The 16,553-nt window shown below is 40.6% G+C and overlaps 1 protein-coding gene and 1 long non-coding RNA gene across 6 annotated transcripts; one reads left to right on the forward strand and one right to left on the reverse strand.

Annotated features, from left to right (window-relative positions):
- Positions 1–766: 766 nt before the first annotated feature.
- Positions 767–6,034, reverse strand: rab34b (RAB34, member RAS oncogene family b; the record flags this gene model as incomplete). The annotated part of the gene is made up of 10 exons (XM_080041074.1): positions 767–882; positions 1,020–1,127; positions 1,258–1,348; positions 1,499–1,580; positions 1,704–1,755; positions 1,844–1,908; positions 3,428–3,529; positions 4,457–4,522; positions 5,212–5,303; positions 5,987–6,034. The coding sequence occupies 10 exons, from the start codon at positions 6,032–6,034 to the stop codon at positions 821–823; spliced, it is 768 nt and encodes a 255-aa protein (XP_079897200.1). The 3' UTR covers positions 767–820.
- A 1,313-nt stretch (positions 6,035–7,347) lies between these two features.
- On the forward strand, positions 7,348–11,915 carry LOC307260767. 5 transcript variants are annotated; one of them, XR_013845195.1, is made up of 14 exons: positions 7,348–7,578; positions 8,130–8,198; positions 8,390–8,436; positions 8,638–8,704; positions 8,909–8,977; positions 9,175–9,243; positions 9,456–9,509; positions 9,707–9,775; positions 9,967–10,039; positions 10,302–10,340; positions 10,538–10,618; positions 11,075–11,127; positions 11,317–11,361; positions 11,674–11,915. It is a non-coding gene; the product is annotated as an uncharacterized lncRNA (long non-coding RNA). The 5 variants fall into 5 exon arrangements; XR_013845199.1 differs by having other exon boundaries at positions 8,395–8,436; XR_013845196.1 differs by lacking the exon at positions 9,456–9,509.
- Positions 11,916–16,553: the final 4,638 nt, after the last annotated feature.

The raw sequence follows: 16,553 nt of genomic DNA on the forward strand, positions 1-16,553 counted from the left end.
TTTTGATTTCCCTCATGGTATAAATCCAATTAGCTGTGAACAGAATGTGAAGAATTTTTGCAACTGTCCCACTTTGTGAACTCTGTCTTCTGTATGGCTACAGAACGACAGTCATAAAAAACAGTTTATCTACAGTTTACTAAGAGACGATGCAGGCTTTTAGAGACATACTTCTTGCTTCTGACTGAGTGAGAAAATCAATTTGAATCCCTGTGAACAATCCCTCTATTTATGAGATCATGGGAACTCTTTGTGTCAGAGGGGAGAGTTGCGTTGTGGGTATGACCGCTGTCATGGGAGCCAGCGTATGCATCACATTAGCAGCACACACACATGATAGTATACCACTTACAAATACCTCAAAAATGCATTAGGTCTGGCGCATATTTTTTCCTCGCAATGTTGCTTCATACAGACAGATGGACTGACACAAGTTTAGAAAAGTATTTAGGCAAAAAGCAGTTTAATAAAAGATCTAAAGGGTAATTGTTTTTCTCTTTTGATACATGTTTACTTCGCCATAGCATAACACAAAGCTTTATTTGTTGTAACCCTGGCCATCAGTACAAACATTCCTGAGAGGCCTCCTTGTTAAGAGCCCTAACTTTGTCTGCATGATGTCAATCCCACTACTAATTCCCTCTCAGGTCATTTGCAGAACACCAAAAAAAGACACAATTTAGTCAGAATTAAAACATGTTACAGGGTGTATTCATGGGTTTAATACTGAGAATGCAGAGTCCACATTCCGGTGTGATTTCCCCCATCAGTGTTTTTGTGCTGTATGTGCATTGAATCTAGGCCGTCATTAGCTCTCTGATCAGCAGCAGTTTGTCTTCCTCTTGTTCGGTTTGTGGTCATCATCTGTTCGGTCAGTGAGCCCTGTGGGTAACGCAGAATAAACAAACACATTTTACATTTTTGCCATTTAGATGAACAGCAGAAGCCACAGTTAGATTGTGATTTACAACATCTCCAATGGGAACAAATGGACTACAGAAACGTGAAAGCTGACTCACTGATGATGTCACCGCCTTGCCTTGCGCCACTTTTCTCCAGCTCGGACAAGACATTGGCCTCAAAAGTAAGAGAGGCCACACGGAAGAAGAAATCCCTGACACCATCACCTAGAACCAAAAAATACAAACAAAAAAAGACGGAAAGAGTTAGGTGAGTATAAAACAAAAAGAAATGTAAAAGCTGGGTCAGGTGGTGGAAAGGGGGATTTGTTCATGTTAATGTGGGTTTGACTCTCACCTGACTTTGCAGACACGGCCCAGTACTCTGCCTTGATTTCCTCAGAGAGTCTGATGGCTTCCTGCTCAATCCCAGACAACTCATCAGTAGACTGAGGAGAAAAACGCAGAGATACAGTGAATGGGAACAGCAAAGTGGTGAAGCAAAGAACCAGCTATGGTCCAGATTAAGCTGAAAAGAAAGATTAGTTGAATAACAAATGAGTCAATTTGGTAATCAAAAATAGATACATTTCACTCACACTGAGGTCCTTCTTGGTACCGACAAGGAACAGTAAAACACTGGATGGGTCATTTTCCTTCATGGCATCCTCCAGCCACTGCCTACACACACACACACACACACACACACACACACACACACACAAACACAAACACACTTTTATTAAACTTCAAACTGCCTTTTAAAGGTATATAGTAAAAGGTTCATAATGGGTCAATTCTCACCTGGCATGTTCTAAGGAGCTCCCACTGCTTAAGTCAAACACCACTATAATGGCTACAGTACAGGGAGACAAACATGAACACAAATGAAACAAGGAGCACGACCAGAAGGTGAGAGGTGTAACTGTAGGAACTACACTCACCTTGTGCACCTCTGTAATATGTTGAAGCAATGCATTTGAACCGCTCCTGACCTGCAGTGTCCCACCTGAAAGAAATCACAAGCAACTTCAATTTGTTCTTGTTGTGTTTGGGTGGAGATGAAGAGTGTAAGAAAAGATTGTCCAGTAACATGCAATGTGTGGTAAAGACTTAAGACGAGATTTTATAGGAGTTAAATAAAGAGCCATAGTAGACCTTAGTCAGCACTTATCAGTTTAATTCAAACAACACTTCAGTGTTTTCTGAGGGCCACAAATGGCTATAGAGACTTTCATGGCAGTCCTTCCAATAGTTCTCGAGATATTTGAGCAAAGAGTTATGTTGTTGTGTAGTTTCAGTCATCTGCTAATGTGATTTTGTTAGGCTCAATCCCAATTCACCCCTTCACCCTACCCCTCCGAATTGCGCGTTCACGTGAAGGGGTAGGGCTGTCCCAATTCCCTCTGGAATCAAGGGGTAGGCGTAGGGCCAAACGGCCCTCCAAACGGAGATTTTCCGGACACACACTCCAAACGAAGGGTTAAAAGAAATTTCCCCGAAAGCGGTGCCGTGTGCAGGGCTGCCTTTACCTGCCACTGGGCCCTGGGGCTGAGAGGTTTCGTAGGCCCCCCCCCCCCCCCCCCCCCCTCGGGCGGCGGTCTTACAATACAGATGCGTAAAAGCCATGTTTGTCTACACCACAATATCTCTATTGATGAAATACAAAATCACCTAAGGTATCATGTACTTAAACCCCTCCTGGTATAATGACTTTTAATAACCAAACACACATGGTTGGTTACAGTGTTTTTCCAAGTTATTGAAGAGACAGCGGTGGGGACCCAGGACCTTCTAGGGGGGTCCGGGGGCATGCCCCCCCGGAAGAAAAATTTGAACCTTTTAAAGTAAAATGCATCAATCTGGTGCACTTTGAGAAGAAAACTAAGGCTAAATCAACTGTGTCCTATGTGAGCTATTTTCTGGAATAATTTGACAGAAATACCAAAAAGCAGAAACAAAAATATAAAGGTTTAAAAAATCCAGTCATTCAGCATTCCATTTTTTTTTTTTAAATAATCCCTTATCCCAAAGCTACTTCTCTCTTTGAATTCTTCGTTTTGTTTTTATGGCTCAACTCAATATAGGCTCATGATCTGCGTTGCCCCGAACAATGTTATTTAAACAAAAATAACAAATGTACTGGTGAATGATAGGCCCCTTGATCTTCATAGGCCAAAAATAATGTGATTTTTTTTCCTTTTTCTTTACTGGTTCATAATAGGCCCCTGTTCTCCGTACGCCCGCCCCCCCTACGAAGATTAGGGGCCTATCATGAGCCAGTCAATAATTTATTGTTTTAAATGACAATGTTCGGGGCCTTCTTAGATCAGGGGCCTATATTGAGAAAGTTAAAAAAAAAAAAAAAAAAAAAAAAATTTTGAGAGGCCCCTGATCTTCGTAGGCCCTGGGGCTTCAGCCCAGGTAAGCCCGTGCATAAAGGCGGCCCTGGCCGTGTGTCAACGGAAATATCCAGATTATGTAGTGCTCTATGAAGTGAGTGCCATATAGTGACGCGACATACTTACAGCTGTAAACTGAAGGGAACACCGAGCACCTCGAAACGTTCCATCTCAAAATCCACCCCAATGGTTGCTTTGTAGTTCTTATCAAATGCACCCTTACGGAACCTGACAGTGAAAGAGAGAAAGGATTATACATATAAGAGCCTCAACTAACAACCAGTACTAATTATTGTTATTAAATCTCTCAAAATATTAGCTATTTTCTGATTAGGAAATGTGTGTGGTTTTTCAAAGTCGATTATTTTGGTAATTCTTTTGATTTTTTTTTTTGATTTTATCAAAGTTATAAATTACTTTCACCACATAGATTAATTAAATTCTATATTATTGGAGGAAGTTTATATACATTTGGATTGTAATACTTTTTCGGTCAGACTTCCATTTTGTAAGATCTAATGACGCTTTATAATGGAAATCACTGCTGTGTCAAGCTGGACGTAATGCATTAAAGTAACAGTACGTCACACCTGTGTCTGTGTAAATATATGTTTTTTGGTTGTAGCCAAGAGATTTCCAGCACTTACAAATACTGATACAACACAGTGAAAATACTCCAACACAAGGGAAAGTCCTGCATTAAAAACATTGTTTAACTAAAGGTATGGCAGTATTATTAGCTTAATGTACTTATATTATCAAAAGTAATTAGCGTTATCATATATGTTCCTGGATTAATATTTCTGCTGTATTAACTTTTATGTTGCATTTTACTGGTGTAGCTGTGTAAGGTTGGGAAGTCTAAGCAATGCATCAAATTCTAAAGAAACGACAGAAACATTGTAAAAAAAACTAATCTTGAAAAGTCCCTATAGTTACTAAAGCTGTCAGGCCAATGTAGTGGCATGAAAACTACAATATTTGCTTCTGAGAAATACGCTTTTTTCTTCAACCATTTTTCAGTCATGAAAACATGTGGGGAATACAAACAATTTTGTATCAGAAATACATACCACAACCTCAACTTGTAACACAATAAACATCTGAAGAAAAAACAGCCACATAATCCTCCATCTGTTCATGGCTATTTCTTACCTGCTGATCAGACACGTCTTCCCAACGGCAACATCTCCCACTACAATGACCTTGGCGAGGTTGAAGCTGCAACAGGCATAGTCGATTATGACTCCAGACAATAACTGACAGTCTGACAGCATGAAATACATGACAACCTTATCAATAACATGTAGACACAATTTAAAAGCCTTTAATATTATGTCGCACAACCACCTTAAACTTTTAGATTTAAAACTTTAATTTGATATTTTTTTATTCTAAATGCAGGAAGCCTTCAACCATCCTCAGTCTGCTCTCACATAAAAAAATGAATAATTGTAATAGCTTTCTTAGTTTAAATTGATGTAAGCAGCCTCCCCACTGATCTCACACATTTGGGGGCATTTGGGTTGATTGAGGCATTCTTGACCATATTAAAAAGAGAATTATCTGCTTATGCTGGGATGCAGTATTTATTTAAACAAAATATATAAAAAGTGCAACACATCCTTAAGTGGAGATCTCATTTGAATGCAACAATAGAGCAGAGACTGGCTTTGCTCTCTGCCAGTATATTTTTCTGCATGACGGGGAAGGAAAATTCTTGTTTAAAGACTAATAATATCAGCAGCCTTATAACCTAATAGACCACCAGGTCAATGCAGTCAGATGTGATGCTGTCAGCTGACACAGTGGACATAGCATGACTCAAAAGGCCTCGCCAGAACGGATTCATGTAGTCCAAACACATATAATATGTGTGCTCTTATGAACCCTTCTACGTCTGAACTTACCTCACCGTGCCAGCCCTCTGTGCCTGGCAGACGGCCCGCACCTGTGGGTGGAAGCCATCTTTGGTGTGCAGTGCTGCATTTGGGCTGAAAAACTTTAAAGAAAGAGAGGAAACAGTCAAACACAGAAAGAAAGTGATGGGGGACAAGGCACATTGGACAATAAAAGAAAACAATCATCTTTGACTTCATCTGGCTAATTTTGTATCCACTAAATTGTTGTTGTCCAATGAAAGTCATGTAGTTCCAAAGTTGAAGCTTAAGGTTATATAACTTCCTATAAATGTATTTACACATGCGTCATACTGGTGGTGCAACATTTCTCGCTCACAAGGGAGCGTTACGAACTTGAGCGTTTTCTGGAGACATCCAGCCAGCATCCCTGGAAAGCCTGGCTGCCGACCGTCCCACATGGCGCTCAGCCAGCCACCAGGGTGTAGCACATCTACAGGAGCAGACCATTGAGAGGAGAATACAGCGGTGTGCACAGAGACACCAGCACGCTGCAGGGGTCCCCCTCTCATGTACAGACTACATCTGCCCCACATATGGCAAACCATGCGGGTCGCGCATCGGCCTCCATAGCCACATGAAATGGCACCAACGTAACCCCCCATAATAACCCTGCTCAAGTGGAGCAACGTCATCATCAAATACGATGGACAGCCATAAGCAAGTGTGTGTGTGTGTGTGTGTGTGTGTGTGTGTGTGTGTGTGTGTGTGTGTGTGTGTGTGTGTGTGTGTGTGTGTGTGTGTGTGCGTGTGTGTGTGCACTAACCTTTGGAAGATGAGTTATGATCCGGTCCTTTTTCACAGGTGGCAACATGCTGCTGCAGAGGATCAACACACAAGCACAGACACACACAGACACACACACACTAACACCTTCAAGCTGCCTCTCTGACCTCCACTTCAAGAATACACACTTAACTTAATCTTCTTTTCACCACCAGAAAACCAGGAAAAGACTCGATTGATGTGCCCCAACCTTTTCCTGAAATAGAGCAAATATCAGAGAGATGATATAGGCCATTGGTTTGGATATAAGCTGGATTTAGGCTATACATTGTAGGCTACCAGAGTTTAAAAAAAAAATCTTCAGTTAACTGCCTTCAACATAATGCCCCTGATAAAATCTCAGGGACCAAATTATCTAGATTCTAACAGGTAAAAAAAAATCATATAGAGGTAGCTAGCTATTTTGTTGTTTAGAAACGCAGCATTTAACTTTTTTCTAAATGGACTTTTTTCATTGTACAATGTGAAAAGGACGAGTGGTGGAAAAAGCGTTTTTGCAAATGAAGGATGGAGCATCAGCAGGAACTTTGTGTCAAATAAGAACTGTCTAAATATAGAGTTAGAGTTTAATTCAACTAAACACAATTAGCCTACCTGGAAGTGTTGAAGGGTAAAATGCTGAAGTGAAATGTGTCCCGTCTAGAAGATGTGATGTTCTATTCGAAGTCTGTTCGGAGTGGGTTTCAAGACGGTCAAACATAATCACAAATGATGAGTGAGACTCTCTTTATAATTAGCCTAGTGAAGAAAACTTGCAAGTAGGCCTAACCGTGAAACAGCACCACTGTGTGGCGGCACACTCTCCTAACTCAACTAGGTTCTACCTGATGAATGATAGCTCTCCCTCTGTAGGCTATAGGCCTACACCCAAATAATAAATTTTCTTCATATAACATATTTAATTTATTTAGCGTAAGCCTAGGCTAGCCTATAGGACCTATATTTTTTTTATTGGCGTGTTCAGTTGACCGTCCCCGTCAGGTGAAAGGACTGAGGTTGGAAGATATTTCATAAATGACACACGCACGCAGCCACGCACAAACACGCACACACACACACACACACACACACACACACACACACACACACACACACACACACACACACACACACACACACACACACACACACACACACACACACACACACACACACACACACACACACACACACACACACACACACACACAAACGTTCATGATCTTCACACTCCGGCCCAGCAGGTAGCGACAGAGTATTGTTCACGTCGGCCTTTACCGCCACTAAAAAAACGTAATATTCATGCGACGCTCTGGGTATAAAAGCCTCGCCGACGATGTTTCCACCTCTTTTCAACTCACTTCCCTCCATTGCTGTCGTGCTTGTATTCTTCAGTGGTTTATAATTAGGTCCTAAGCGTGGTCAGTATTATAAGAGTCGGTTGTATTAATCGTCCAAACTGTACGTTAGTTGAATAATAATTAGTGAGTTCAGGTAAAACGTTATTTGCTGAAGACGAGGTTTAGCTTTGTAGCGACGGGCCTCAAGCAGCCACGAGGGACCAACTGAAATATGGAAGGGATGAAATACGAAGTGAGTTTTGGTGAATGCTAATATTCTTTCCATGTTCACTCGCCTATTAAATGTGTGCTTTAATACAATCATTGGAAGTGTTTCTCAACCGTTCTCCCCCCCACAAAGTCAGTAGTTGGAGGCCCATGTGTTTTGTCGAAATTTACTGGCCCAAAAATGTAGAATCATTGTCATTGAGCCATAACTTAAATGTTGACAAATAGCACTATTTTGGGAAGGACAGTTATATGAAATGTTATTAAGGCAAACGTAAAACTATTAATTGTGATCAATAATGTGACTTGTGTTCTCAACAAGCTCAGACATGGGAAGTGTATTTTAAAATACCTGAACATTTTAATCCATATTGTTGAACATTTGCTGTTCTATGTACTATTAGTCTGGCTTCATGCATTACTGTCCACAAACCCAAGATTCTTTTCTACAGTTCGTTAAATTTGGTCTTTAATAATGTATAGACTTCAAATTCAAATATCTAAACACAGCTGTGGGAATCCTCATATGTGTTTAGTTTTCCCAGGCATTAACCCGTCTTATTCTTTTGTTCTCAGGTGGACCTAAACCTGGCAGCTCCTTGCAGGAGTAGTATTGTGTATGTGGGGTCTCGTGTCCCCTAGAAGGTGCGTGACTGAAGTCAACTTAACTATCTGATGTAGTTGTGTCTGTGATGAAAGCTGTGAATAGGAAGTGCCGTCTTATGCGACAACTGACGATGTTTTTTTTTCTCACTGTTCTGAGCCTCAAACTACCATTTAAATCCCAGTGCTGCAGATGATAACCAATTAATGATTAAGAAACTTTTTTCTTTTAGAACAGTCGGCATGGGCCTGCTCCCCAGAATGGAACGTCACTACTGAGGTTGGTTTAATAGTGCAGTTCCTCTTGTGAAAAATTTGCTTTTGCCATTAAATGTAGTGATGAAAGCTAAACTGAAATAGCTGGAATTACCGGCAGATTGTTAGTGGTGATCATTGGTTTTCTGAACATCAGAAGCTGCTCTTTACGCCTTCAATGTTGATAAATGTGATGGTTCTCTAATTATGACTTCCAATTTTTCAGTAGCTGACAGTTGCCATGCAGATGGTGCCAACTAAACAGGCTGACTGAAGATGTTCAATTCAAGCAGGTGCGTTTCTTTTGATGCTTTTAATAATAATAAACTGTAACTGGTTGCTTCTGTTGTGATGAAATCTAAACTGAAATAGCTGGAATTACCGGCAGATTGTTAGTGGTGATCATTGGTTTTCTGAACATGAGATGCTGCTCTTAAAGCTTTAAATGTTATTAAATATGAATGTTATCTAATTATGATGTCCCTTTCTTTCCGTAGCTGAACTTGTGAAAGCTGCCATAAAGTTACCATGCAGCTCTGCAGATGAAGAGGATTCAATTCAAGCAGGTGAATTTCTATTGAGCCCTTTAATAACTGTAACTGGTTTCTTCTGTTGTGATGAAATCTAAACTGAAATAGCTGGAATTACCGGCAGATTGTTAGTGGTGATCATTGGTTTTCTGAACACAAGATGCTGCTCTTAAAGCTTTAAATGTTATTAAATATGAATGTTATCCAATTATGACGTCCCTTTCTTTCCGTAGCTGAACTTGTGAAAGCTGCCATAAAGTTACCATGCAGCTCTGCAGATGAAGAGGATTCCATTCAAGCAGGTGAATTTCTATTGAGCCCTTTAATAACTGCAACTGGTTTCTTCTGTTGTGATGAAATCTAAACTGAAATAGCTGGAATTACCGGCAGATTGTTAGTGGTGATCATTGGTTTTCTGAACACAAGATGCTGCTCTTAAAGCTTTAAATGTTATTAAATATGAATGTTATCTAATTATGATGTCCCTTTCTTTCCGTTGCTGAACTTGTGAAAGCTGCCATAAAGTTACCATGCAGCTCTGCAGATGAAGAGGATTCCATTCAAGCAGGTGAATTTCTATTGAGCCCTTTAATAACTGCAACTGGTTTCTTCTGTTGTGATGAAATCTAAACTGAAATAGCTGGAATTACCGGCAGATTGTTAGTGGTGATCATTGGTTTTCTGAACACAAGATGCTGCTCTTAAAGCTTTAAATGTTATTAAATATGAATGTTATCTAATTATGATGTCCCTTTCTTTCCGTAGCTGAACTTGTGAAAGCTGCCATAAAGTTACTATGCAGCTCTGCAGATGAAGAGGATTCAATTCAAGCAGGTGAATTTCTATTGAGCCCTTTAATAACTGCAACTGGTTTCTTCTGTTGTGATGAAATCTAAACTGAAATAGCTGGAATTACCGGCAGATTGTACAGTGGTGATCATTGGTTTTCTGAACATGAGATGCTGCTCTTAAAGCATTAAATTGTATTGAATGTTCTCTAATTATGACTTCATTTTCTTCTGTAGCTGAGAACTTGTGAAAGTTGCCATGCTGATGGTCCCAACTAAACAGCTGATTGAAGATGATCAATTCAAGCAGGTGAGTTTTTATTGATCCCTTTAATAATAATAGAATTGCAACTGGTTGCTTCTGTTGTGATGAAATCTAAACTGAAATAGCTGGAATTACCGGCAGATTGTTTAGTGGTGATCATTGGTTTTCTGAACACAAATACAAAACTTGTCTGAGATGGACTTATCAAAGCAAGATGTTTTGCTTTTCTGAGTATTTTCAAAGTTCTATTAACTAATCTATGAATGATTTTCTAAAGTCTTATTTTAAAAATATGTTTTTGCTACAGGGTCATTCTGCCAGTCTGGTCCTGTCCATTGAATGACAGGTAAAAACGTTTTGTTGGTACTCAATTAGCTGTTTGTTCGTTGTGATGAAATCTAAACTGAAATAGCTGGAATTACCGTCAGATTGTTCAGTGGTGATCATTGGTTTTCTGAACACGAATGCAAAACTTGTCTGAGAAGACCTTTTATCAATGAAAGCATTTCACAAGTTTGGAATTATTTTTTCTGGTTTCTCAAGGTTGAGCTGGTAAGCAGAAATGATTCTCCGAAAAAGGGTGGTTCATCTCATCGGGTGCAACTGATGTTTGAGACTGTCCTTGTAAGTTTCTTTTGATACCCTCCTCAAAATGGTCATAAGCTTTTAAACTCACCTTTGTACAATGACAACTCTCAGTACTTGTTTAAACATCTGGATTGCATAAACTTCTGCATTCTTGATCACAGAACCCTTTCTGATTATTAAATTGACTTAATTGTATTAAGTAGATTAACATTTTAAAGTTAAGTGAATTTTAATCCACTTTGTCCAGATATCAATAGTTTGATTTAATACATGTGCTCTGCCTGATGTTGTACAAAGGTGGTTTAAGTGCATTTGTCCAGAAGTAAATGAATCCTTCAGCAGCTTTGACAGTGATGAGAACTGGAATAGGAAGTGCCGTCCGATGCGACAACTGACGATTTGTCTAATCCACTTTTTCTGAGTCGTTTCAAAGTTATTTAAAGGAAGTTTTTATTATTTATAAGTCTTAATTTTCCACATTTGTTTGCTCAGGGTCATTCTGCCAATCCTGTCCTCTGAAGGCTGCTGTCAAGTGGATATGACAGGTAACAAAAGCTTGAAGTTGTTGGTACGCAAATAACTGTCCATTGTAGTGATGAAATCTAAACTGAAATAGCTGGAATTACCGGCAGATTGTTAGTGGTGATCATTGGTTTTCTGAACATAACAGGCAGAATTACAGAACACTTGCATAAAAAAAAAATTATCTTGACACCAACTCGCTCTATTTTCAGATTTGGCTCTGCGGTTGCCTCTGTGAAACCTGCAAGCTACATGTGGTAAGTCATGTGATTAATAAAGAAAAATGCAACCATGATATGATGTCCTTTTAACTTGGTGACCAAGCAGGATTTACTCAACTTGTGACTTAAAAACCTTAATGCTCTGAATTGGGTTTTACGTTAAATGTAATTCATAATGGCAAGAAAGATTTGTCGGTTTTAATCAACCCACTTTCTTGCATTGGATTTCATTGTAATATGAATTTGCTGATTGTAAAACTGAGCTGAACAACCCAGTTCAGTGGTGACTAAAAGTTTTCCAAGCACTTTATTTAGACAAAGTCTAATCTTTCTCCTGTGTTTCTTTAGATGTCAAGAGGACTCATGGACACAGATCTGAAGATGGATGTCCATGTGTTGAACAGTTTGTGTGTACATTTAGACTGTTAATATTTGTAATTAAAGTTTAAAAACAGCCTGGAATTTGCTACGGTGTCACTTCATTGAGCCAACAATGACACGGGGTAGATGAGCTTATCTAAATTTGACTTCTGTGTGCAGCAAAGCCTCTGACTAGAACATGTTTCTCCATATCTTATTTAATGTTGACATGGTTGCAATAACATATATGTACCAAGGTAATTTGTTTGACTTTGTTTTTCTGAAGTAAACTGTTTGTCTGGAGTACATTTCCTGTTCCTACCTTGCACAAGTAAGCCAAATGTTCCTCAACATCAAAAGTAAGACTGGTGCAGAAAGGTCCTGTATTTCATGCAACATCTCTAGAAAGTCCTATTTTTGTGACCTGTTGCAGCTAACCCAAATGTAGTAGTAAAAATTTAACTTTCTAAAGCAATTGATTGCACAATCTTTTACCAGACACATTAAAAATCCTGAACGAGATGTAATGGTTTCTTAAAATGGATATCTGTAAAGTAGATGTTATGTATGGGAATGGTCACTATGGGTCGTTTGCTGCCATCTACTGGTGTAAAAGAATTCTAGCTTCGTAAATGAACTAAACAACGCGTTCATGTTATAACTAGACAACAAAACAATTGTTATACACGACAGTACAAGTACATTTTTACTTTAAAGCATACGAGGCAATTCTGGATGTTCGTTCACGTTTGTCATCGGTGAATATCCGCTACCTGATAAGGTGCATGTAGGCTAATGTTCGTCAGGAAAGCAGAACTTGGCATGTGATAAATAACGGGTTTTCCTGGCTCAGAATGGGCCTTTGGGGGGACAGTACGCGGACCAACTTTTTTTGTGTTCGCGACTGCAACAGTAAAGGCAAAACGTTATTGTATTTTGAGAGGGTTGGGAGAGGGCAGTTTCTGTCCAGCTACAGAGCATTTAGGTTAGCCTGTCAATCGCTGTGTTACCATGGAGCTTACTGAATGATAACATCACAAAATGAATATCAATTTGTTCTTCCAGGAATTGTAGAATCTTTCAGCCCTTCATTTTGAACTCTCAAAAAATAATCTAGTCTTCTAGCTTTTTAAAGTTTGAGTCAGTAAAATGATTTCCTTGATGATTCAGGTGTGTGTGTCCATATCAGATAAGTGTAGTTCTTTAATTCAATGATGCATTAATTTCCTTTCCATTTGTGTGCCATATTGTTACAAAAGGTGGTTTTTATATACAGGTCCTTCTCATATAATTAGCATATTGTGATAAAGTTGATTATTTTCCATAATGTAATGATAATAATTGAACTTTCATATATTTTAGATTCATTGCACACCAACTGAAATATTTCAGGTCTTTTGTTTTAATACTGATTTTGGCATACAGCTCATGAAAACCCCAAATTCCTATCTCAAAAAATTAGCATATCATGAAAAGGTACTCTAAACGAGCTCTTAACCTAATCATCTGAATCAACTAATTAAAGCGGCAACGAGTAACTTTTAAATATCTTTTAAACAGCCTCATGTTTCCTCTCATAATCATAAATTACCTTTAACAGCAAACGAGACCATCAGTGCAAAGAAAGACGTTTTTATATAGTTTTTATTACTGCATTTGATCTGGTCGTACACCCAGTCCGATTTTCGGTTCACGCGTGCATGCTCTATGGTCACATATCCGTATTGGTCACAGATTTCAGTGTGGCGCAGTTACGCGATTTGAGAAGCCTATCCCTCCAGGTGAGGGAAGGGGAGCGGGAGCCTTGTTTGAGACAGTTGTTTGTCGTCATAATGACTGATAACGGGGCTGAACCATAAAAGAAAAAAAAGAAAATGCAATGAAGAAAAGCGAAAAGGGAGAGTGATAGTCGGGCGGGAGGGCGTTGCCAAGCAACGTATACACAATTTCACACAGCGAACGTAGACTGCAGTGTTTACTCCTAAATGAATGAGCGGTAGCCTACTAAAACAAAGTTTACTTTGCCTCACCAGCATCATCAGATGACCATTATTCATCTGAAATAGTCATTATTTACAACATAAACACATTACCTCATCGTGATCCATTCTAACTAACTGCCATCTCTCGTTCATTCGCTTTGTGTGGGGACACGGACTCGTTCAGCTCCGTGAGAGGTGACAATGCATCAACTCATTGCAATCAGGTGTGTTTAGCACTTACTGGCATTAGTTGATGCTGTGTCACCCATAGACTCACGGAGCCGAAAAGAGTCCGGTGCCCTCACACTTTGCTTTCAACACACGGACACGCACCATATTGCTTCCTGATTATTTGAATCTGAACGCCCTGCACGAGCTAGAAAACAGCTTCACGACAGCTGGCGTCGTAATAATACTACCGCTTTTGTTCAAAGGTGTCGCCAACGTGCCGACTTACTCGTAGTGGCTTTAACTCTAAACACCTGCAAAAGATTCCTGAGGCTTTTAAAAACTCCCAGCCTGGTTCATTACTCAAAACCGCAATCATGGGTAAGACTGCCGACCTGACTGCTGTCCAGAAGGCCATCATTGACACCCTCAAGCAAGAGGGTAAGACACGGAAAGAAATTTCTGAGCGAATAGGCTGTTCCCAGAGTGCTGTATCAAGGCACCTCAGTGGGAAGTCTGTGGGAAGGAAAAAGTGTGGCAGAAAACGCTGCACAACCAGAAGAGGTGACCGGACCCTGAGGAGGATTGTGGAGAAGGGCCGATTCCAGACCTTGGGGGACCTGCGGAAGCAGTGGACTGAGTCTGGAGTAGAAACATCCAGAGCCACCGTGCACAGGCGTGTGCAGGAAATGGGCTACAGGTGCCGTATTCCCCAGGTCAAGCCACTTTTGAACCAGAAACAGCGGCAGAAGCGCCTGACCTGGGCTACAGAAAAGCAGCACTGGACTGTTGCTCAGTTGTCCAAAGTACTTTTTTCGGATGAAAGCAAATTTTGCATGTCATTCGGAAATCAAGGTGCCAGAGTCTGGAGGAAGACTGGGGAGAAGGAAATGCCAAAATGCCTGAAGTCCAGTGTCAAGTACCCACAGTCAGTGATGGTCTGGGGTGCCATGTCAGCTGCTGGTCCACTGTGTTTTATCAAAGGCAGGGTCAATGCAGCTAGCTATCAGGAGATTTTGGAGCACTTCATGCTTCCATCTGCTGAAAAGCTTTATGGAGATGAAGATTTCATTTTTCAACAAGACCTGGCACCTGCTCACAGTGCCAAAACCACTGGTAAATGGTTTACTGACCATGGTATTACTGTGCTCAATTGGCCTGCCAACTCTCCTGACCTGAACCCCATAGAGAATCTGTGGGATATTGTGAAGAGGAAGTTGAGAGACACCAGACCCAACACTGTGGATGAGCTTAAGGCCGCTATCGAAGCATCCTGGGCCTCCATAACACCTCAGCAGTGCCACAGGCTGATTGCCTCCATGCCACGTCGCATTGAAGCAGTCATTTCTGCGAAAGGATTCCCGACCAAGTATTGAGTGCATAACTGAACATAATTATTTGAAGGTTGACTTTTTTGTATTAAAAACACTTTTCTTTTATTGGTCGGCTGAAATATGCTAATTTTTTGAGATAGGGATTTTTGGTTTTTCTTTAATTTTTTGCCAACATCATCAATATTAAAACAATAAAAGGCTTGAACTACTTCATAAATAAAAGAAAAGTGTTTTTAATACAAAAAAGTCAACCTTCAAATAATTATGTTCAGTTATGCACTCAATACTTGGTCGGGAATCCTTTCGCAGAAATGACTGCTTCAATGCGGCGTGGCATGGAGGCAATCAGCCTGTGGCACTGCTGAGGTGTTATGGAGGCCCAGGATGCTTCGATAGCGGCCTTAAGCTCATCCACAGTGTTGGGTCTGGTGTCTCTCAACTTCCTCTTCACAATATCCCACAGATTCTCTATGGGGTTCAGGTCAGGAGAGTTGGCAGGCCAATTGAGCACAGTAATACCATGGTCAGTAAACCATTTACCAGTGGTTTTGGCACTGTGAGCAGGTGCCAGGTCTTGTTGAAAAATGAAATCTTCATCTCCATAAAGCTTTTCAGCAGATGGAAGCATGAAGTGCTCCAAAATCTCCTGATAGCTAGCTGCATTGACCCTGCCTTTGATAAAACACAGTGGACCAGCAGCTGACATGGCACCCCAGACCATCACTGACTGTGGGTACTTGACACTGGACTTCAGGCATTTTGGCATTTCCTTCTCCCCAGTCTTCCTCCAGACTCTGGCACCTTGATTTCCGAATGACATGCAAAATTTGCTTTCATCCGAAAAAAGTACTTTGGACAACTGAGCAACAGTCCAGTGCTGCTTTTCTGTAGCCCAGGTCAGGCGCTTCTGCTGCTGTTTCTGGTTCAAAAGTGGCTTGACCTGGGGAATACGGCACCTGTAGCCCATTTCCTGCACACGCCTGTGCACGGTGGCTCTGGATGTTTCTACTCCAGACTCAGTCCACTGCTTCCGCAGGTCCCCCAAGGTCTGGAATCGGCCCTTCTCCACAATCCTCCTCAGGGTCCGGTCACCTCTTCTGGTTGTGCAGCGTTTTCTGCCACACTTTTTCCTTCCCACAGACTTCCCACTGAGGTGCCTTGATACAGCACTCTGGGAACAGCCTATTCGCTCAGAAATTTCTTTCCGTATCTTACCCTCTTGCTTGAGGGTGTCAATGATGGCCTTCTGGACAGCAGTCAGGTCGGCAGTCTTACCCATGATTGCGGTTTTGAGTAATGAACCAGGCTGGGAGTTTTTAAAAGCCTCAGGAATCTTTTGCAGGTGTTTAGAGTTAATTAGTGGATTCAGATGATTAGGTTAAGA

The sequence above is a fragment of the Ammodytes marinus genome (genome assembly GCF_949987685.1).
Source record: "Ammodytes marinus genome assembly, chromosome: 14".
NCBI classification, from domain to species: Eukaryota; Metazoa; Chordata; class Actinopteri; order Uranoscopiformes; family Ammodytidae; genus Ammodytes; species Ammodytes marinus.